The following is a 24,026-nucleotide window of genomic DNA, read 5'->3' as shown; positions in this document are numbered from 1 at the left end:
TTTTCCAAATCCATAGTCCTAGCAAATCAATGAGTTAGATATCCAATATCTCTAGGCATATTTTATTAAGTTAAACATTGGAAGAACTGTGCAAAAATTTAAGCCCCTAAAGGCTGTTTTAGTTTGCTATGTGCAGGATGGGCAACTGAGATCCAAATTCTAAATGGAATTAACTAATTAATAGGAAATCCTACAAAATAATTACAAGAATGTTAGTAAATTTTAATATCTATATATGCTTATTTGAAAAAGTATATAGTAAAAGAAATCATATCTGCAGAAAAAAGTCTTCTAAATATCCCAAGTAATTAGCATTAATTTGATATACTCCATCATAAAATGAGGAAATGTAAAATAATTTAAAGATCATCTAGAATAATTTATAGGCACATAATTCATTTCTCTACATGTTGCTTAAAAATGGTGAAAACCCAAACATGTAACAAGATCAGAAATGAAAATTATGTGTTTATATCCGATAGTAATTCAAGCTTTTTATTTCTTTAAGCCCTCTGAAGCTACTTAGAAATCTCTGGAAAAATGGATATCAACGACTTACCAACCTGCGTATTCCTTTGGCTGTCCTTGGGCTATTTTTTTGTTTTTAGATTGTGAGCTAATGATGAGTGTATACTTAACAGTTTGAGGCTATGGTTTACTTTGTCAGTAGCTTTTAAACTTTTAGCATAAATGCTTAGTTTACTTTTGCTAAGTTGCCTTTTTCTTTTGCAAAGGTTTGCTTTCTTGATCATCTAGTAATGTGATTAGTGAATTAAAATTCAAAGTTGTCTTTGACCTTTTTATTTCTCCTTTAAATTTTTTTACTGATTTGGTTCTTGGGAATTGTTCGACATGTTAATATTTATCAGGTCTGAGTAACTCACAAGATGCTTAAATAAAATAAGAAGATAAAGCCTCATGTATCTCTGCTATTTGTGGACTGGGTAATTAATGTCTTTACTATAAAACTTTGCTTTGGGCTTTACTGCCACAGTTTTTTCCCATATCTGCTATTACCACAAAGGTGTGGCCATTAACTTCCAAGATATTATGTTGCCCCTAACTGTGCGCCATTATTTCTGCTTAACACCTCACTTACAGTGAAGAAAGCAGAAGAAAAAATAACATGTAAAATAAAGTGATCATTTTTCAGAATCAGACACAGCGTTATAAAGTAATGTGCTGATAAAAATAAAAGGTAGAAATCCCTTTAAAGTTCTAATTTACTCTGAACAAACCTTTAAAAAATGGTAATTTTTAGTCACATTTCATTGTTTCATTATTGTGACCAGATGTAATTCAGACAAATGAGCACTACAAATACTCCTTATAAATGAACAGATATACTTGTTAACTCCTCAGAGGTAGAACAAGGCAGTTATCCTTTTTGATCTCAGTTTTATATCATTGAGTTGATAGAGATAATTACTTAGGTGAAAATATTTTTAAGTAAATCCAATAAATGATTTGTCATTTTATGAATAAAAATGACCTCAGGTCTAACAATTTATTTCTCACTGCTGTGATGCACAGGTATAAAATCTTCATAGAATGTATTCTAACAGTCCACCAAATGTTAAGTCGCTTGTGTTCTATTTGATCTTTTACGTAAACACATCATGTCTACTCTAGTATTTTTATAAGTAAATCTCATTCAGTAGTTTTTTTTCTAAACAATAACTATATAAGAAAATATTATCTATGAGAATGATTTGCTGTGTTCAGATTTATGTAACTTTACAAGCCACTAATTGCTGTGTTTCTGAAATATTCCTTTCCTCATGAAAAAGCTAATGATAGTCTTCTTCATTACAATTTGGACAGTTTTTAAAACTTGTCACATGTCTCAGATTCACCTTAGAAAGGTAAATTCAACCAAGAATTGAAATTTTGGAGATAATTATTACCTACAAGACTCCTGATTACATAAATGTCTTAGATATTTGGGATTGTTAAAAAATCTCAATTTTCTCGGAAGCTGAGAATGTTTGTGCTAAAAAATAAAGGCAAGGAAAAAATTGACTTTTTGATGTCTAGGTAGAGAATAAAAGGAAAAATAAGGTAATAGAGATCATGAAGAAACATATATAGAATAGTAACTGTATGAAGAATAAGAAATTGTTATATGAATTACTTGAAAAACATGTAAGTTGCTCTCAAAGCTTAAGATTTGTAATTATCAAAATAATTGACACACCTCCAGGGTAGCGATAATATTAATTTTTTTCTTTGAAAAAGAAAATCATTTTAGAGGATCATATATTTTGCATTCGTCTGATTTAGTGGGAAATGGCTTTGTGTTTTGTCAAATGCACACACATACACTTAATATTTATGTGCAAGAGGCATTATTTCAAAATGGCTTAATCAGCAGCAGCAGAAAGAAATATGCATTTGCAGAACCTATTGTGTTCCAGCAGGGGGCTATCGTGCATGCATACAAATTAATAGCCTGTTTGTTTACTTCAGTTTTCAAGTGAAGGAGGAAATAGTGCAGCAGCAACAACAGCAACAGTAAAAGTCTTGTGGATTTGGGGAGCAAATTCCATATGCTCTGTCAGGAGATAACGAGGAAAAACACTGGCAGATGTGTCACAAAGCAACTAAAATATGTGTTTAATGCAGTGAGGGACACTCCTATGCTGCTAACATTCCTCACACATACTGGCTTTGGTAATAATGTGAAAGTTTGCAAATATAAATGTTATTAGTATTCCATGACAGTCATTTTCAATCAGTTCATCTTTTCTTAGGAGGTAGAGGGAAAGATGCAGAAAATTTGCATACCTGATTTACTTTAGGCACACAGGTAAAAATTTACATATTGGCCATATAACCATCTATAATTTTATTTTATTTTTCATATCATCAAAATTTGGCATATTTTGTAAAAATTGCAGAGCTCTAAGTTATGCCAATAGAAGTAAATAATATGTAACATTCATATAAAAGCACTTGGTTTAGAAAAAGGAACTTAATGACATACATGTGCAATGGATGGATCCACAGAGCCTCCACAGGAGCCTGCGAAATCCGGCTTCACCACCAGGTCAGCGAGGTCTTTGCGTCCTTTCTCACACACTGTCTGTGTCACCAATCTGTGCCTTTTTGTGTTCCCATTTAACAAATCCATCTTTAAAGTGTTTGACTTCAAAGACTTGGGGAACATTGGATAACTGAAATTTAATTAGTAGAATGCTGTAGGATTTTAAACTCTTTTGAAACCAAATTCTTTTAAAAATGAATTAATATTAAAATATTTTTGCTAACTTTTAAGACCTTTTCCCCCTATTAACAATCCTATTTGAAATATTATGGTTACATAACTGGTAAAATTTGACATTTTTATGGCATTGTTTTTTTTTTTTTAATCAGTCTTAATTCTAAGGAATAGCAAGTACATATGGGAAATGTTTGGGCCAAAGATATGTGGAAACTATTTATTTACACTATGAAAACCCCACTGAGGGCCAGCAATTTTCTCATGATTCTAGAACATAACAACATATTTTAAAATCTCAAAAATATAGTTCCAGCTCACTTAGGTATAATGTTTTGGTACCCTCACTAAGGATGTTACATACTTAAGTATGTATGTATAATTATATGTAACGTATTTATGTATGTGTATATACAGAGTTAACATTTGATTAGCAGCATATAATGATTATTGAAAAGGCATTTCTTAGAAATAAATTACTAATATTCCATTAGGCAACAAGATAATATCAATTTAGATAGCATTCGGTCAGAAGGAATATGTTAAGTTATTTTGATGAAAGTACCTCTAAAAAACAATTTGAATTTAACTCCCTTTTGAAGACCTAGTTTAAAATATATTTTCATTGGAGAAATTTCACTGTCATGTGTTATTTTAAATTCATCTTACTACAGCAATTTTATGTATACTTTTCATAGTATCTGCTGATAATGCCACATCACATTTAAAATATCCTCGGGGCTGAGAAAAGAGAAATAGATAAAAATGAAAATTTTAGAAGAATATTTTACTGGTCTGAAAATAGAAATTTTTTTGTAACTTTATTAACATTTGTAGAGCTTTGAATAATATGCTAAGACTACCTAATGTACATAGTAAATCATGTGTCTTAATTCTGAAAATTCTCTCATCCTCAAGATTGTCAGTAATAACAATTCACTTTGCTAAGTTTACTCTTGTTTAATTATTAATCAAAACCTAATATTAGCAAATACACTTCATTGCAAAAAAAAGGCTGTAAAGAGCCATAATAGAAAGTATATTCTAGCTTAATCCAAATTTCTAAGAATAGTCTCTATATGCTGCCCCTTAGTCTTCTGCTGTGATATCTTGCAACTCACTGTTTTTCGTGTCATTTATGTAAAGTATTACAAAGTCATGGTTATCTATTAATTTATAAAACATATGTCTTATTAAATACAAAATGTATTTTTCACTTTGCCAGGCAGTGCATATGAAAAAGAATTTGTCTCTGCATACATATGATTGTAAAATATATTATTAAATACTAAAAGAGTAAAAAACCACATATATTTTTATTTATCACAAACAAATAGACATTTCTGAATTTTTAAAGTGATATTTTAGGGCATATTGAAATTTATATCAAATTCATAAGATACTCACATCATCATGAGTGTTATTTGGATTCTATCTTGTACCAGAAATTTCTAGCATAAAATTGTATGCTAACACAAATCTTAATATAATGCTTGGGTAAATAAAATCCTAATGATATATTTATGATATGGTTTATGTTTTAAATATAGTCATAATCTTGAAGGGAATTCTGATTTAATTCAACCACATTATTTCATTCATTTTTACTAGAAATTTACTTATTATAACATATATAAGTTCATTACAAAAAGTATTCTAATACTCAATTCTAAACAAAGAAATTTTTGGAAATAGTTTTTCCAGGTCAAACTACATAGTTCTTAAAGTGTATTTTCAGAGTGGAATCAACTGATCTAAGGTTTTAATACCTAATACGATAATAGAGCTCCATCAATATATGGCTAATAGCACATATAAAGTATCTGCTGGTAGTCCATCTCTCATAAAACCCCCTTTAGCCTTAGCTCAAATCCATTGATTCCTATTCCAGTTAAAACTGAAGAACTTAATATGTCTTTTAATCCTTTTATTGTAAGCTAGGATAAAATTAATTTTACCCTAGAACTGCACAAAGCCAATTAACATGATCTTTAGAGTTATTTAGTAAAGTGCTTCAAACTGTTAAATTTATCTTGACCTCTTGGTTGCACTCTCTGACTGCTTTTTAAATGAAGTAATCAATATCTCATAGCCCTTTAAATAGCTTAAACTTCTCAAATATTTTACCTGTGTTCTAGTTAAGCTGTAAGTAAAATGTTTACTCCTGTTTGTGTAAATCTAGAGTCAATTATGCTAAATCTAAAGACAATTATGTACTTTTGAGGAACACGCTCTGAAGTAAATGGTTGTTTTAATAGAATTAAAGCTTTGTATTTTGTTAAAAGTAACCCAGTTAAGGTAACGAGGAAACATTTTTACACAGAACATGTATTTTGTTTGCAACTTGAAATGTAGGACATTTATGTCCTTTACCGTTGTATGTAGTTGCTGTTTTCCACACAGGGCTAGTTGAAGGTATTAATTTTCTTACTGTGATAGGGTGATCAACCGTCCTGTCAAGAAAATGGATCTCCATGTCACCCTTTAGCATGATTAAATGGAGGCATGTCTCTGTGAAAAAACACCAGATTTTCATGAGACAAATGAAACTGTAGAAAGGTTTACTTTTACAGAATTATTTTATTTTTAATATCTCAAAATCTCCTGTTTGAGTGTCAGTTTATTTATAGGAAAACATTGTAGCTAATTACATACTTCTATTATTTAACCAAAAATACAGGCAAAACGAATAATTTAAAGATGTTTCTAAATTTGAAAAATTAAAGAATGAGAAATGACTGTGTTATTTTTTAGATTAGTAAGGATGGGCCTCTGTACCTTATACAATCACTAATCAGTCAGTGTCTCTTTTAGGGGCTCCTCTTTCTTTTTTACCTTTTTTCTCATTAACAAAGAGCTATCATCTTTTCAGATCCAAATACTGCTAAAAATTACATAATGTAGAATTTCAGCATCAGTAGTGTTAATAGCCAGTTGGACAGTGTTCTCATGAGCCTATGCACATGCCAAACTTTAAATTACACCAAGTGATGTACTTGACAGCTAATTAAGATTTCATATTTTGGCCACTTAGCAGAGGGCACCTGTTAAGATTCTTCTGTTAGCTTAGGGATAAATTTTACAAATGGCTGCTGGAAAGTACATTATTAAAAGTTCCCTAAAGTCTTAATTCCTTCCCGATGAGCGGGAGTTAAGACAAAATTGAGGCAATTAAACAAAAGGAACATAGAGAAGGTAGGGGACCAGGAATGGAGGAGGAGCGCTCCAAAATGCCCTGTTGTTTAATTTCCTACTAGAAGCAGCCCATGTGTGCTTCTGTGGCCCCTCCCCCTTCGAGCAGTGGCCGTTGCAGAGGCTGAACGACTGGGGTCAATGCCTTGCCTATTGATCAGTATCCCTGCAGTCCCTTGCTCCAGCAGCTGCTTCATTGGCTTCTTTCAGGGCCTGCTTCAGTACATTAGAATAGAAATCCATAACCAGAGCTGTGCTCATCCAAGCAGGGGAAGAAACTAAATTAAATGGTATAAAACAATCTTGGATCAGGAGTTTGTGCCAATTCATCTTGATCTAAGATGTCACACCGGGCTCTCTGTCTGAGCACCTGGGCTAGAGGCAGCCATAGTGAAAATAGATGGAGCTGCGATCATTCATTTGTCAGCTAAGGAGCAAGGCAGTGGTTAGCAATTCCCTTCTGCAGAGGTCAGCTGACAGAACAATCAGTGCAACTGCAGAATAGAGCTTTCCTTTGAACTATTGTTATGGAGCATGCTCTTGCTGAGACATGGGGGGAGGGGAGCTTGGTTTGCTTCCTGTTTCAGAAATACTATGCAAAGAGTAAAATATATAGTACGTGAATCTAGATGCAATTGCACAGAGCTCTTACTCCTTGTGTCTGTTCTCATACATAAAGAAGCTGGTTTTAAATGCGTGTACTAAGATATAGATTATCAAACTGTTAAATATCACTTTGTCTAGAATTAGAGTCCTTCTAAACACAGAGGCAATGATTATTGATTTTTTTTCTTAGTATGGTTATGCTTTTAGGTGTTTTTCCGCCTTTAGTTACCATAGCTATCACAGACCAGTGTCATACTTTGAATCTGTAATAGTGTGTACCTGCCAATACATCTTACTAATAACATTTCCCTCTGTTTTTAAAAAACTAAAAAATTCCCGTGAAGAGGGAAAAATACGCGTAGTATGACTATCAGATTAGAAGACATTTCTTAATATTAATTGAATAGTTTTAAACATTTAAATCTAGGGTTTTTATAAGAAATGTAATTCATGAAATATGATTTATCATAACTTTGGAAGCTATGAAATAATTTTGTAATATTGGAGGAGCATAGTTATAAAGCAACCTGCATGTGATTTGAAATATACAAAATTAAACAAATTAGAAAAATGGGTAATAACTAAAATTTTTCATGAAAGAATTAGAATATTTTTCAGAATGAATCTATTTTCTGTGGACACTACTTAAAAACTAATGGTAAATTTCTAGAACTAACTTTTAAAAAATTATGATGTATGGAAGCTAAGAAACCATAACAACAGCAACAAATCTTTTTTATACTCACCAAACTTTTGTTGGAATCCAAGCAAGCAATAACTACTCTTTGATGTTACCATCTTAGTTTTCTAGATAACCAATCCTCCAAAAAACAGTATTTTAATGCTACTTTCTCAGTCAATTATTCTTTTTCAATTGTTGGCTTCTTTATAATATCTCATCATTTCCATTTCTTAGACTCAACTAGGTCTTCTTGCCCACATCCAGATTTACTGTGCCTTTCAGCATAGCTAACAATGGAATTTAAACTGTATTCTAAAAAGTCATGTGCTCCAGGAATTTTTTTAATTCAGCTTCTGAAAAGGCCATATCTACTTCTGTTGCCAGGATTTTTTTGTTTTGTTTTTGTTTCAATCAGGATTTTTAAAAGAACTCAGGGCATAACATCTCACATCTTTCTGCAGTGTTTCCATCAACTACCTGGACCTCACCCTCTATCTTGAAGTGCTGTACTTCTCTGCATCTCCTGTTTAACATTACAAAACCAAATCAACCTTAATGTCTCACCTGGTTTTCTATAATACCCTCCTAATTGATCACCCTCCTCCAATGTTCTTCATACCATGCCCAGAGGAGTCTTCTGAAATCCTAAATCTAATTGAGTCACTCTGTAGTTTAAAACCTGTCTTAAGTATCTTCGTTAATGGCATAAACATTGAAATGGGAGTATGACCTATAGAGCCATATGTGACTTGGCCCTTGCCTGCCTCTCCTATCTCGTTTTTCACAATTCTCCTCTTGGGTCATAGAGTTCTAGCCAACTTACCTTACCTTATTCTTGAAATAGAAATTAACAAGGTCCTTTATGCTCTTGTTTCTTAAACATGTTAACTGAAAGCTCGGCACTTGTCTTCAAGGCCACATCAGAAGAACGAGGACAAGTAGTTTGAGAAGGAAAGAGAAGTTTATTACTCTGCCGGCAAAGGAGGAAAATGTAGACCTTTTCATCTCAAAATCCAAATTTCCTGCCCATAAAGCAGAAATACAGAGCTTTTAAAGGGAGTGCTCTCAGTTCTAGGCTATTGTAGTTAACTATTGTAATCCTCCCATCTCTGCCAAAGATAAAGCCCCACCAGGGCCCAACTTGGGCCTGGAATAAGAATAAAAGGCCTTCTCTCTGCTCTTCCCAACCACTGCCTGAGGCAGGGATGCAGGTTTTAGTTCTCAAACAGGAGTGGAGGATGTTTTAAAGAGACAGAACATATTTTTGCACTTTTTTCAGGCCATTCCCTCTGTTACATATTCCCCTCTCAATTTTATGCTTCTTTATCTATGGGAGTAAGGATGACTACTCTGTTAAAAACATACCATTCTCTCAGCCTAGAAAGTTCTCATTGATTCTGTAACCTACACATTCCAATGCCTGTTTAGTAGTCCTTAAGTTCAATGCGGGCAGGACTTTGCGTTTCTCATCCCTATTAATTCTTATCTAGCATGTCAGGCATACACTAGGCCTGCAATTCTTATATGTTGAATAACTGAGAAACTGACAGATTGAAAAAACTGCTTCCATCACTGGTACTTACTCTTTTCCACCTGATCATTGTATGAGTCTCCTTTTGGTTCTCCTTAACACCAGTGTTGCTTCACCTCACGGTCCACCTCTGTGCTGCCATTAGCACAGTCTTTCCAACAATGATTGACTCTTAAAATCACCATCTTATACAAAATTATTCCATGGCTTTCTATTAACCAAAGGTTAAAAGTCTTCAGCTTGCCATATATGAGACCTCTCATGGTTTGGTACCCCTTTAGTTTTCCTTACCTCCAGTAATACAGAATGACAAAGCAAAAATACAAAGAGACAAAATAAAACAAAATACCAAAAAATATTCAGAGGGCCTTGCTGTTAATATCTTGGTTGGCATACTGAGCTCTGAGTGCCCTTTGTTGAATTGATTCAATCAATGTATACAGCAAAGAACAGAAAGTGGCCAGAAAGCTGGATGGATTAATATTAGAAAGAGCAGAAAGCTGACCTCCAATCAAGATGGCTCCAGGAGTTCACTTTTTTAATCCCTCTGTGCCAAATATATAGCTATGATGGATAAAATAGACAAATGGAAAACCAAAGAGACATAACTAGGCTCAAAAAAGATATCTCTGTGGACCAGTAATGAAATGGAAATGCTGGGCTGAAACCATTAGCTGCTTTCCAGAAGCAGGCTTTTGGCTCCTGTAAGCTAAAGAGGGCTTAAAATACACCATGAATAAAGTTTAAAGCCAGGAGCTAGGCTGTGGCTTCTTCAGTTCCTGAAAGGGCATTGAAAGGATCTGCATACATTGCTACTCAGAATAAAATTGAGGTTGTGTTATTAAAGGAGAGGAGGAAAATGCCTATTAAAGAGGTGACTAGTAAGGTTAACCATAATAGGAAATAGTGAAAATAATGAGTTCTGTTCAAACTGAGAACCCCTACAGACAAAACAAACAAAAAGAAGAGAGAAAACCTAAACAAACTAGAAGAAAGGAGAAATAATAAAAATAAAAACAGACATTACTGAAATAGAAAATGATGAAACAATAAGATCAAAACTAATGTATTTTTAAAAAATAATAAAATACATATTTCTAGCACAACTTTTAAAAAGGTGTGAAAAATAATATTTGACAAGGCACAAATACGCAATGTTTAAAGGATCCATAGCAGCTGATACTCAAAAAATTGAGATTTTTTAATTATAGAGAATACTGTAAATAACTTCATACCAATAAATTTGAAAATTTAAATGGAATAGATAATTGTTGCAAAACTATAAGCTGCCATAAATGACTCAAGAAAAAGAAGAAAGCCAAACTAAGTAAGGAACTATTAAAGAGAGTGAAGTTGTAATAAATATTCCTTCCTCTCTCCTGCTACTTCCACTACCATCCTGGACTCTAAGTGGAGAGTGTCCTGAGATGAAGACTCTGATAGTTTTAAAGGAATATTTTATCAAATTTCAAAAATTCTTCAACTGTTTTCAGAGAATGTGGGGGTGGGAGACACAGGGAGCAGGAAAGGGAAAGTTACTTAACCCATCTTTTTTTTTTTTTTTTTTTTGAGACAGAGTCTCACTCTGTCACCCGGGCTAGAGTGCTGTGGCGTCAGCCTAGCTCACAGCAACCTCAAACTCCTGAGCTCAAGCGATCCTACTGTCTCAGCCTCCCGAGTAGCTGGGACTACAGGCATGCACCACCACGCCCGGCTAATTTTTTTAATATATATTTTTAGCTGTCCAAATCATTTCTTTCTATTTTTTAGTAGAGACGGGGGTCTCACTCTTGCTCAGGCTGGTCTCGAACTCCTGACCTCGAGCGATCCTCCCGCCTCGGCCTCCCAGAGTGCTAGGATTACAGGCGTGAGCCACCGCGCCCGGCCAACCCATCTTTTGAGGTTTGTATTATGTTGATACTAAGACCCAACAAGTTTAGGATATATATAAAAACAAAATCATAGACCAGATCCACTTATGGACATAGATGTAAAAAGCCCCTATTAGCAAATTTAGTTCAGGGCCTATCTCTTGGTCTGTTTAGATTATCTGTCTACCTGCATATCTGTCACCATCCATTCATGCATCCGTTCATCCAGGGTTTACCCCACATATGCAAGCACAGTTCAAGGCCAGGAAATATGTTAATATTTCAGGTAACATTGATATTGTATAATAGATATAAAATTTGATACGGTCAGGATTGTGGTGACCTCGCGGGCAGGAGGTTGGGACAGCGAGGTTAAGACACAATCCACAGTGGGCTTTAGTTATATCCACAGTAGTTAATTACTGTTTAAAACTCTGAAATACTTATGGAAAAACATGAAGATTTTATAAAGTTGGTTAGTTGTGTACATGTATGTCAAAATATTTTTTATGTATCTTCTAGGTAATTCTATGGATGCTTATAATATTGCATAATAAATATCAACAAATAAAGGATACGCTACTTTTAGAATGGAGTAGAACTGAAAAGGGAGTAGGAGTAAGCAAAAGACCAAGTCTTAGACTTCTGGGGGTGATTGAGGTGTAGCTACCACAGTGAGAGAAAGATTGAGAAAGGAAGTTTTAAGAAGCTGTGTTATGTGATAGGAATGTTAATTCCTTCTGATTCTCTATTTATTGATACTCTAATACAGATATAAAATTGTTTTTCATTATTTTTGGGTATCACACTGATATTTCTTCTGAATATAAACTTATGCTGAGTTTGTTCACGTTACAAATATTTCGTCAAATATCTGATTTTTTTTTGCATTCTTGACTATCTAGACAAAATAATCCTCCTTTTCCTCTGCTTTTGTCCACTCCTCTTATTGCCTAGCAAATTCCTTCTTATCCTTTGAATCCTAAATCCAACATGCCCTCCTTTAAGAACAGGCTCTCCTTTTTTAATGCACTTGTGATATTCTTGAGAACCTGGGCTATTTATTTTCATGTTGTAATTTCCTGGCCCAAAGTAGATGCTCAATAAATATTTGTTAAGTTATTGAGCATATTAATAAATTGGTTAATGAGCAATTGTTTTAAAAACAGGTTTATTGGGATATGATTTATATTCCATACATTTTTTTGAAATGTAAAATTTAGTGATTCTTAGTATATTTGGATTTGTGCAGGTACCACTTTAATTTAATTTTAGAACATTTTCATTACCATCCAAAACTAGTACTAATTAGACACCATTAACCATTCCATCGCCACCCCAGCCAGCCACTAATCTGCTTTCTGTCTTTATGGATTTGCCTATTCTGAACATTCCATATAAATGAAATCATATAATATATGGTCCTTTATTACTAGCTTCTTTTCCTTAGCATAAAGTTTTCAAGGTCATCCATATAGTGACATATATTAGTACTTCATTCCTTTTTATTGCTAATATTCTGTTGTATAGATATACCATATTTTGTTTATCCATTCATCAGTTGATGGACTTCTAAGTAGTTTCCAAAGCTATTTTGAATAATGCTACTGTGAACATTCATGTACAAGTCTTTGTATATACATCTGTTTCATTTCTCTTGAGTAAATAGATACCTAGGAGTATCTACATATTTCTGGGCCATAAGGTAACTCTATGTTTAACTTTTTAAGGAACTGCCAAACTATTTTCCACAGTAGTTCTGTCATTTCAATTATCCCCACCAGCAATATACATCCTCAGCAACACTTGTGGCCTGTCTTTTTTATTGCAGCCATTCTAATGGATATGAAGCGGTATCTCATTGTAGTTTTGATTTGCATTTTCCTAATGACTAATGATCTTTGACATCTTTTCATGTGTATTTTGGCCATTTATACATCTTTGGAGAAATATCTATTCAAATTGTTCTTATTATTGAGTGGTAAGAATTCTTTAGGTATTCAAAGCATGGTATGATGGCATGCACCTGTAATCCCAGTTACTCGGGAGGTTGAGGCAGGAGGATCGCTTTAGCCCAGAATCTGCATACAGTCCTTGTTAGATATATGATTTGGTAATATTTTCTGAGTCTGTGGGCTGTCTTTATATTTTCTTGAATCTGTATTTTGAAACACAAATGTTTTTTGATATTGATGAAGTCCTATTTAAATTTTTTCAAAATTATGTTTTTTGGTATTGTATTTAAGAAATTACTGTGTGACCCAAAGTCATGAAGATATGTATCTATGTTGTCCTCTGAGCGTTCTTTAGTTTTAGGTCTTATATTTAGGACTGTGATCCATTTTGAGTTGATTTTTTTTTTTTTGAACAGTGAGAGGTAGGTGTTCAGATTCATTCTTTTGCATGTGAATAATCCATTGTTCCAGGGCCATTTTTTTTATAATACTCTTTTTCCTAAATGCACAATCTTTCCTAATCAGGTCTTTTTTTGTATTGATATGTTTAAAATTTATATTGCTCTTTTGGTTTTCAGGTTGCTTATCAAGTGTCCCGCAGATGAAAAAAATTTCCACATCTTATGAGGAAAGACGGAAGCAAGCTACTGCTATTGTTTTACTTGGAGTAATAGGAGCTGAATTTGGTGCTGAAATTGAACCTCCTAAACTATTGACCAGACCTCGAAGCTCTAGTCAAATTCCTGAGGGATTTGGTTTGACTAGTGGTGGATCCAACTACTCATTGGCCAGACATACTTGTAAGTTTTTAAATTTTTAATGCAGATCTGTTGCTTCTTAATGCATATTATTTGTCAACAAAGTCTCAGAATATTGAATATATCCTGAGTTTTAGCTTATCTAGAATGCTTGAATGAAGTTAGAAAACAGTACAATCTTTTGGTATATGTCCCTTTATTTATTGTTACCTGAACTTCTTTTTAAAAGTTAAAACATGGTATTTTGAATGCTTTACTTAAAATCATACATTTCTAAGCTTTGTCTTTTTGCATTTTTGGTCAAGGTTTTAGCCAGAATTTATGAAAGCTAGTTTCAAGTTAAAATTTCTAACTTCTAAAATAATTTCTGAAAAAGCTATGCAATTAGTCCTGAACATGGTTTGAAAACTAGGGGTTGGGATGGAACACCAAACTTCTCTTCTGAATATATTTATTGAAAAGAGTATGGATGATGAATTATGAATTACCTCTGTAATTTAAAAAATATTCCAGTAACAATTTTTAACTGACCAAACTATCACAATCTGAGTTCAAGAAGCTTGTGTCATATTGCTACCTTTGCTTCTATGCTTGGCTTGTTAATAACACGTAAGGGTATTTTATAATGAGGCCTTTTGGTATGTACGTTAGTGTTGGAACTCCTTTAGGTAAAGTCAAAGTGTTCCTACCATATCACAAAATAATTTTTAATAAATTGTGTCATCTTAAGGACCGATTGTTGTCCTACTGAATACATCACAAGATATTCTTTGTAGAACAAAATGCAATGTATTCTTTTGGGTTTTGTCTTTTAAGCAAGGAAAAAGATTTATGTTACTTTGTTAGTTATGACAGCAGTGAACTTCAGTAGACAATTGTCACACATACTTTTGCTGGAAAACTGAGGAGCCATGTTAATGGCTTTTATTATAGACTTAGCTATTTATCTTACACCTTTTTTTAAAGACTCTTGATCTCTTGATCTGAATTTGACATTGAGAATAAGAGAGTAATAATTAGCATAATAATAGTACCATCATCAACAACAATAAAGCAAGTATTTGGAGTACTATTTTTAAGCTCTTTATATGCATTTACTTAATCCTTATAATAACCCTACAATATGAATACCTTTAGTTTCTCCATTTTACACATAAAGATAGTGGGGCACAGAGAGGTTTAGTTAACCTGGCCAGGATCATATCTGTAGAAAATGGCAGTTTTTGTCTCTGTCTAATCCGTTGGTTCCAGAGCTCATGCTTTTGACCACCATGCAAAACTGCTATTGTTCAATGGCTCCCAGTTAGAAAGGGCTTAATGACTAACATTTGCTATAATTTTGTAACTTATAAAAGTGGTAAAACTGGCCGGGCGCGGTGGCTCACGCCTGTAATCCTAGCACTCTGGGAGGCCGAGGTGGGCGGATCGTTTGAGCTCAGGAGTTCGAGACCAGCCTGAGCAAGAGCGAGACCCCATCTCTACTAAAAATAGAAAGAAATTATATGGACAGCTAAAAATATATATAGAAAAAATTAGCCGGGCATGGTGGTGCATGCCTGTAGTCCCAGCTACTCGGGAGGCTGAGACAGGAGGATCACTTGAGCTCAGGAGTTTGAGGTTGCTGTGAGCTAGGCTGACGCCATGGCACTCACTCTAGCCTGGGCAACAGAGTGAGACTCTGTCTCAAAAAAAAAAAAAAAAAAAGTGGTAAAACTTGAACTTGAACTCAAGCTTCTTGTGTCCTGAAAATGCATGTCCTTTCCATTCTTCACCTGGACACATCTGCCTTCCCTCTGCCTCAAAGGACTGCACACTGCTGGACCCTACCTCTCACCTCTGGCCTGTGTGTCTTTTCTCAGATTCTTCAAGTGCCCTACTTTCCATTCATAAAACCCTGCTCAAATCTCACCATCTCTACAAAGGGCTCTCTAATTAGGTCCATGTATCTGTGTGACTTCTGACAGCCCAGACTTACATATGTATAGTAGTTCCAAATTTAGAATCTTGGCATTAGAATATTAGAGGTTAATGAAACTTTGACATCATTTAGTCTGGCAGCTTTCAAACTTTTTTGCTCACCATCTCCCCTAATGAGTATCAAAAAATGTGCAATTATATGCACATTTTTATGTTGACAGCTAAAACTTTTCAATTGTAAGTTTAAACATTTGCAAAAGATATAATTTTGAGGATATTGTGAATATTGATATTTAAAAATAAAACTTGTTGGTCTTTTTAATATATTCAATGGAATATTTACCTTAACTATTTGATATCCATCATCATCTGTTTTTTTTTTTTTTAAATATGTGAACAAACTTTTCTTTGGAAATCAGAAATCTTAGATTCTTGATTATTTTCCTTGAAGAGAGAAAATTTCTACCCTCACAGTTTTAGGGAAGGAGTTCATTTGCAAATATATCATCCAGAAATCAATTTCTTTAAACCATCTCTGCTTTTAAAACTGTCTGTTCTTTGAAAAATCTTAGGATACTGCCATTTGTAGGAGGTTACCTATTTTGAAGACCACTGATTCAGTGTAACATATTTTGTGTAATTTCTCAGCACTATTCTTTTGTATTTTATATTTTCCTGCAAGGAAAGTTAACATAAATGTTTTTCCTTTGGAGTTTTCCCATAGTTCAGTGTAAGTATCTGTTTATTAATGTAGGAACATCGTAAATTAATGAATTGCTGATTGGTTCCATCCAAGCCATTGGCTGAGTGCTGGGTAGATTAGTTTATACTACATTTTCCTAGTTATCTAGAGTAGTACTGTTATCATTTTTCTCACTGCAGTTTCTCTTTATACAAAATCCTGTTATTCATGCATTTGCTTCTGTATATTTTTTCTTTTAGCTGTAATAATTTCATTTGCAAATTATCCCTAGTGTAACTAAAAAAAGAGGAAAAAAGATAAAAGAGGAAATTTTAAAAGCCAAGGCAGAGTCGAAATAGAGATTTTTCAAAGAGGTCTTGGTGTAATTGGTAAAAGAATCAAAGAGCCTTAGTAGTATTGCTCTTTTGATTTGTTAAAAGACAGGGAGCTGAACTACATTTAAAGGGGTGCCAAAACCTATTTCTGGCAGGAGGAGAAACCCTGGGCCAAACTATGCTGTGGGAAGGGACTTTTGCATGGTACCTTCTCAACTTTCCCAAGAAGGGTAAATAAAATTTACCCGAATATTTAAAATATTTAAGTGTTTCAGAACCAAGTTTGTTCTTTGAGCATTTTGGATAAGGGACTGGATATGAGAAAGGGAAGAAGTAATGCTTCTTAGCAAATTATTATTATTTCATTGAAAGAAAAGATATAGAGATTCTGGGAGGTTTCTAGCAGGCATGGAAAAGTATGTCAAAATGAATGATATAGTACCTACTAGAACCAATTTAAACTGTGTAAAATGTCCTTGATATTTTTTTCTTTGTTATGCCTACCCTGTTTTATTTTAATAAAGTATTTTGAAGGTAATCATGGATTTGCATTTTGCATCCACCCTATTACCCTGTTTTTTACTCAAAGTCTTAATTTCCTAGGTGGTAGAATTGCCTACCATAAGGATTTTCAAGACCTTTCTTATTTGAATTGGGATGTCTTGATTTATCAGTTTAAATCTTACTCCCCTGGCTGGAAACAGTCAGATGTCTAAATGTTCCTGTGTCTTACTTAGGCTTTTTTTTTGATAAGTCATGTATAATAAACCTATTATAATTTTAACCTACTAGAAGCTGCTATATATATTGCCGTGTTTGTTTATGTGGCATTTAGAATGCATTGCTACCATTAAATATTTACTCTTTTTGGCATTCTAGTGAGTAAGATAGTAATTATTATCCTCATTTTGAGATAAGGCCATTAAGATACAATATTTGATGAACTTTAATTGCTAATGCAGTTAGAAGTGTAGATAGTGAGTTCTAAGCTTCCTTGTAAAGCCATTCTGTGAAAACTCATAATGTAGTCAAATCTCAATTATCCATGTTGGTGATGGAAAGACCCTGAGTGAACTCATGCATAATTCGAAAGTCATACTTAGTTTTATAATACACTTTATATTTCTGTTTGAACACAGATGAATTTTTTGTGGGAGTTACACTTTACATATATTGAAATCGTATATTGAAGAAAAAGCTGAAGGGCTCAGAAGATCAATAAGAGGCCTAGAATAGGCCACTCTGTTACTTGTGCCCTTGGGTAAGCTAAGTATTCCTCTGGGTTGCAGTGGCCACTTGTATAAAATAAAAGGCAGGAGCTATTCTGACTTTAAAGCCCCTTTTGGTCCGATTAGTCTCTACTTCTGAAGTGAGATACAAGGCATCCCAGGAAATTCACCTTCTTCATCACCTTGCTATTTTCCCCTCCATGTAGGGATGGATGTTCTCTTGTTTTATATCAACTCCATTCAATAGGGATTCTTTTATTCTAATCCACAAAGAACTATTAGAATATTTTAGGGTATCATTTATAATATTACCTTATAGGTCTTGTGGTTCGTTCTTTCATTTGGTTTCTTCCCCTCATTTTATAATTGTGGAACTATGCTGGCACATCTGTAGTAAATTCCATTTTGATCTCTCATTAGCTCTTTGACTTTGGGCAAGTGTCGTAAGTCATTTCCCCAGGCAGCAGCCTCTGAGACAGATTTGTGTGCAGGGGTGTTCTTGGGATCAATATCTTCAGGGGAGTGAAAGAAGCAGGATTAGAGGGAGAAGCTGAATTGTGTTTCAGTTGCATAGAAAGCCTCAGCTGATGTTAGGGAACTCTGGAGCTGAGATGGCCCTTCAGATCATTCCTCAACTGGGGCTCAGGGCTCGACCTTGCTATTCCCATGTCAGTCAGTCATCGGGTGGGGTGGGAGGTGGCTAGGAAGGGGATGTAACCTTGGATGAAGCAGCTTTCCTCAACCTAGGGCAGACCCCACAGAGGGACTCAACTGAGACTTGTCAGCCACTAATACCCCACGGATGTGGGGGAATAAGGACTTCAGTCATGGAGGGGGAGGAGTTTGGCAGCCTCTCCCACTTGCTCTGCAGCATGTTTTAATACTAACTTACGTGTGCCCCAGTTCTCTTTCTATTATAGCAAATGGAGAGAGGGAGGGACTCGCATTTATTAAATCCCCTTTTTATTCCAACTCCATACAAACCTCTTGTTACCCTACAAGATGGATATTTTTATCTAACACCTGGCACATAATGAAACACATTATAATAGCTGGTTATTGAGCATTTACTGTTTGCCAGGCATTTTGTTATGCACTTTACATGTATTATCTTATTTAATCTTTCAGTCTTATCAAATAAGTGCTATTACTATTCCCATGTATCAGATGAGGAAACTGAAGCTTTGCCCAGTACCACCAAGCACTCACTAAAGATTCATGAAATCAGATGGAAATTTTTTATGCAGACAATAAATTGAAGGCATAGATTATTTTTTTTTTAATATCATACTACTAAAAAGTACCAAACCTGGGCTTGAACACCACCTGTGTTCTAACTCTAAAGCAGTATGTTTTCCCCATTTCATACCATTTCAGCAAGTGCCAGGTCACCTGTAAATATGAATATCTATTGGATCTTTTGTTTAAGGATATACAGATGCTACGGATATACAACAGAGTACAAAACCCCACAACTCTGTCCTTTGGAAATGGCTTTCTCTATGTATGTAAATACTTACATTAGAGAAAATTTATTTCTCCCCACCGTGGGTCTTTAGAAATACTATAATGTTAGGTAGAGTTCTTTGACTGGCCAGAGTACATGATCTCCCTGACGTTACATGGAAAATGCCACATTTATGTGCATTTGGGTGTTTGACCTGGGAAAAAGGTGCACAGATTCCATTAAGTTCTCCAAAGAAAGTCATTAAAATAAAAACGGGTAAGAACTACTGCAAGAGTTTCTCCGAATAATTGCCCATCTGTTGTTATGATTTTAAAAAACAGTATAGTTATATCCTTCTTGATTAGTTTAGCCACAATATTGTACCACAAAATAGAAGCCTCAATTAAATGCTAAGGAATGTTTTAATTTTATGAACCTGTATTTAGAGTTTTATTTTGATCCGGAGCTGTGTTTGATTTTATTTTGTTGTAGTCTACTTTGTGAAAATGATCTCCCAAATATTCCCTGTGCTTTTTAATCATGTATATTTTATTTAATGAATAGGTTAATATAAGCCAAGATTGATTTTATAATGAACTTATTTCCTAAATTTTAAGAAAAGAAAGTTAAGTCAAATTTCAAATGTTTTATCAGCAAGATTAAAACTGTCATTGAATTGCAATTAACAAAACTAATGGTAGTTGCAAGTTATGTAAAAAAGTAGCAACAATGATGTATTTGCAAGGATAAGCAATGGCAAAAGAATGTATATTTTCACCATTAACAGTCATCAGATTGTGTTGCTGAACTGCTGCTGTGGCCATAGCGATTTCATTTCTGTTTGCTTTCCCTCATATTTCCAAGCTGGCCTTCCTGGCACTCAAGAAATCCAGCCTTCCTTCTGGCTCCTTACTCTGCTCTTTGCTCTCCGCCTTGTTCCTTCTCTGTGCACTAACTCAGCTTTCCATGTGCCATGCCAACACCTCTCATTTGTAACTTTACCTTTGAAAATCATCCTAGTTCCAGATGCCACTTGACTTGCACTGCCGTTACATCTTCTGTGTTCAGACAGTGATTCCTCACCTGGCTAAGCAGGCAAATGATGGTGTGGAATGTTTTAAAAATACAAGTATCTCAGCCTTATGTGCGGGTTCTACTCAGAAAATTAGGAATGGGATTTGGGTGTCTATTATTTTTAAAGCTTCATATGTAATATTGATGTGTAGCAAGAGAGAGAAACCCAGTAGAATATGGAATCTTTTATAGTTATTTTAAATTGGGTGTTTTATGGTAATTTTGGTCATTAAACTATCTTACTGCACAAATTGTGCATTTTTTTTTTATATTTTCAAATGGAAGAGATAACGGGAACTAATCAGAATGAATAAATGACATTTATACTACTCTCAGAGCTAATTCTTTAGCTAGTTCAGCCTTTTTATTGCAATTCCATTTTTCTGACACCAGATTGCTTGATTTTGAATCTCGGTATTTCTGGCTCTGTGGGCTTTAGTATTTTGTGACTCAGTTTCTTAATTAAGAAACAGTAATAATAATGGCATGTACCTCACAGAATGATTGTGAGGATTAAGTGAATCGCTGTGTATAAAGCACTTAGAAAAAGTACCTGACATAGAAGAGCTTTATAAATGTTAGTCATTGTCATTACTAAAAATGTTTGTAGAAGAATAAGGAAAGGAAATAGTTCTTTAAAAATGTGTATTTACTACTTTTAAAAATCTTCCTAAGAACCTTATGAGGGAGGTAGCATTATCAGTTTTTTGTGCATGAGTGAACTCTGGTACTCATGAAGATGAAGACTTCCTTAAGGTTATCTGTCTTTTGAAACATTTAAATCCAGATACATCTTCCACCCCAAAGCCCGTGATATTCTTTGCTATAACACATACTGATTCCCAGTGTCTATGGTAAAGCACATTAGTTCCCAGAGGGTTTATGTGAAAATATGCTTTCCTTTCACCACATTATTATATATATGTTCATATGTTTAAATAAAACACTAAGTATTTTTGTAACTGTTTATTTGTATTTGGATGAATTTCTATGTTTATTACTGTATTTCTCATTTTAACCACATCAGCATACTAAGCTCAGATCAAATGGAGGTTTTGACTACTCATTTTGTTTTTACTTGTAAATAATTTATGTTGTTTAACAGCTTTATCATTTTTAACTGTGATCTGACACTTGCATTATAGACCCTGTCTTGATGATGTAATCCCATCCTTGTTCTCCAAAAATAACTTTAATTTGCAACCATTTTTTATTAATTCACTACACTATGGGCTTTGGGTTTCTCTTCCATAAAACAACTAAGTTGGACAAGGTTATTTCTAAGGCCATTTCCATCTAAAATTACAGAGTTCTATGAAATTATTAATGTGATGTATTATTCTTCTAACTATAGAGTGCTTGTATTTATTGCTGCCATTTGAACTTACCTATCTTACTTTGATTGCTCCATACCAGTTGTTCTTTCTGCCTTTATAGGTTCTAGTAGTCCACAGCTATGCATTGTGTTTGAAGCTGAGCATTTTTGAATTATTTTTCTATTGTCCTTCCTCATGGGTATGTCCTCTTAGCTCACCAAGCAACAGTTGTTTCTCCATAACTCATTTTCCACAGCCTCATGGATTTGTGTTAAGTAGAATATAATTGTACTATAGGCCATAGATAAGCAAACTATGGCTGTGGACCAAACCTGGCCCCCCTGCCTATTTTTGCAAATAAAATTTTATTGGAACGCAGTCATACTTTCCTTATTGTCTATGGCTATTTCATACTGCAATGACAGAGTTAAGTAGTTGCTATAGAGATTGTATGGCCTGCAAAGCCAAATACATTCACTAGCAGGCTATTTACAGAAAAAGACAAAGCAAAACAAAACAACACCCTACCAACCCCTGCTGTACATCATTTGGAAAATTTGGTAGTGGTCCTTTCTTAACATTTAATATACTACAAAAGTGTTACCAAAATTTTGGTACTTATCCCCACAGCCGAACAAAGAATGAGGACAAGTGGTTTGAGGAAAAGGAAAGAGAAGTTTATTGATTTGCCAGCAAATGAGGATGGCAGACTCTCATCTTAAAGAAACATCATCCTCCCTTTAAGCAGAAATATAAGGTTTTTAAAGAGGGTTTTTAGCTTCAAGCTGTTGCCGTTCAACTATGGTTTGGGGTCCTGGTTGACGTCTCTGGTGAAGATGATTCCATGACCTTTGGACAATTCTGGTGAGCCATCTCTTGTGGTTTAAAACAAAGAACAAAAAACACTCTTCTGCCTCTCTGATTACTGGCATCGGGCAGGAATGTACGTTTTGATTCTTCAAAAAGGATGAGGGGTTTTAAAGAGTCAACTCATAAACATTTTCCCCTTTTCCAGACCCTTACTTCTGTTACATATTCCCCACTGTCAGTTTTTTCCTTTGACACCTATGGGAGGAGGGGTGACATAGTCATCGAGCTATTTCTTGTTGAATTGGGGCGATGTTTTAGATGGAAGGTTTATACTTATTTATGTCATGGCTTGTTTTGGTTTGTCAAAGTTTTGGCAGTAAATTTACAAAAATAAAGAATGTAACAGATTATCAGGTGGAAAAGGACATACACAATAACTACAGTGGTGAGGATTGACAAGGCAACCAAATGAAGTTCCATAGCTAAGAATAAACTTAAGAAATACAGAAGAATATGCTACTGAGGGAACTAAAATAATATTTGAGTAAATAAAAAGGCATGCAGTTCTCGGATGAATAAAGTGATTCCATATGATAAACATCTCAGTTATTTTCAGAAGAGTTATCTATAGCCAAAAAAAGAAAAAATCTATTCTCAAATTAATTTATAAATTTTATACAAACACAATCAAAATCTCAACACCATTCTTTTATTAACCAGACAAAATTATTCTAAAATTTCTATAGAGAGATAAATGGGATATGTGATTTTTTGTTTTATTCAGTAAACGCATACAGTGCTGAGATATATACCAGTTACCGTTTTAGGCACTTTATGATTATTAACTCATTTGATCCTCATTATAACCCTTTGAGGTATATAATAAAAGTCAACTATAAAATGCCTTAAAAATAGGAAATACCTAGTCATTAACCTAACAAAGAGTGTGTAAGACTCATAGAAAAAAATTTTAAATCTTACTGAAAGACCTAAAATAAATAGGGGTCTAAATAATAGACCTAAAAAATAGACCTTATTTGAAGGACCTAAATAAATAGGGAGATGAATAGGAATACTCAATATCATAAAGATGTCAGTTTTCATAAATTTATTTATAGATTCAATACCATTCCAAACAAAACACCATTGGATCTTTGTCATTGTTGTCTTTGTTATTGAACTTGACATGCTGATTCTCAAATTTATCTGAGAGAGCAATGGGCTAAGAAAAGCCAGGATACTCCTAAAGAAGATGGACAGGAAGGAAGGATTTCCCTCACCTTTTATGAGAAGCTGGTATAAATTTGTAGTAAATATTACAGTGTTACCTTGTTGCAGGAGAGACCAGCAGACCCATAGGACAAAATAGCACAGAAACAATTCTATACAGATATAGGAGTT

At 34.2% G+C, this 24,026-nt stretch overlaps 1 protein-coding gene across 4 annotated transcripts in view; it reads left to right on the top strand.

Moving 5' to 3' along the window:
• The window catches only part of WDR7 (WD repeat domain 7), a 284,359-nt gene that overhangs the window by 145,924 nt on the left and 114,409 nt on the right, over positions 1-24,026 (top strand). For all 4 annotated transcript variants that reach the window (XM_069468368.1, XM_069468366.1, XM_069468369.1 and 1 more), the window contains one exon: positions 13,636-13,857. In XM_069468368.1, coding sequence (XP_069324469.1) covers positions 13,636-13,857 — 222 coding nt within the window. The remainder of the gene's footprint in view (positions 1-13,635; positions 13,858-24,026) is intronic.

This window comes from Eulemur rufifrons, chromosome 5 (assembly GCF_041146395.1).
Source record: "Eulemur rufifrons isolate Redbay chromosome 5, OSU_ERuf_1, whole genome shotgun sequence".
Classification (NCBI taxonomy): Eukaryota; Metazoa; Chordata; class Mammalia; order Primates; family Lemuridae; genus Eulemur; species Eulemur rufifrons.
The sequence above is the reverse complement of the archived record's forward strand: the minus strand, read 5'-3'. Positions and strand labels throughout refer to the sequence as shown.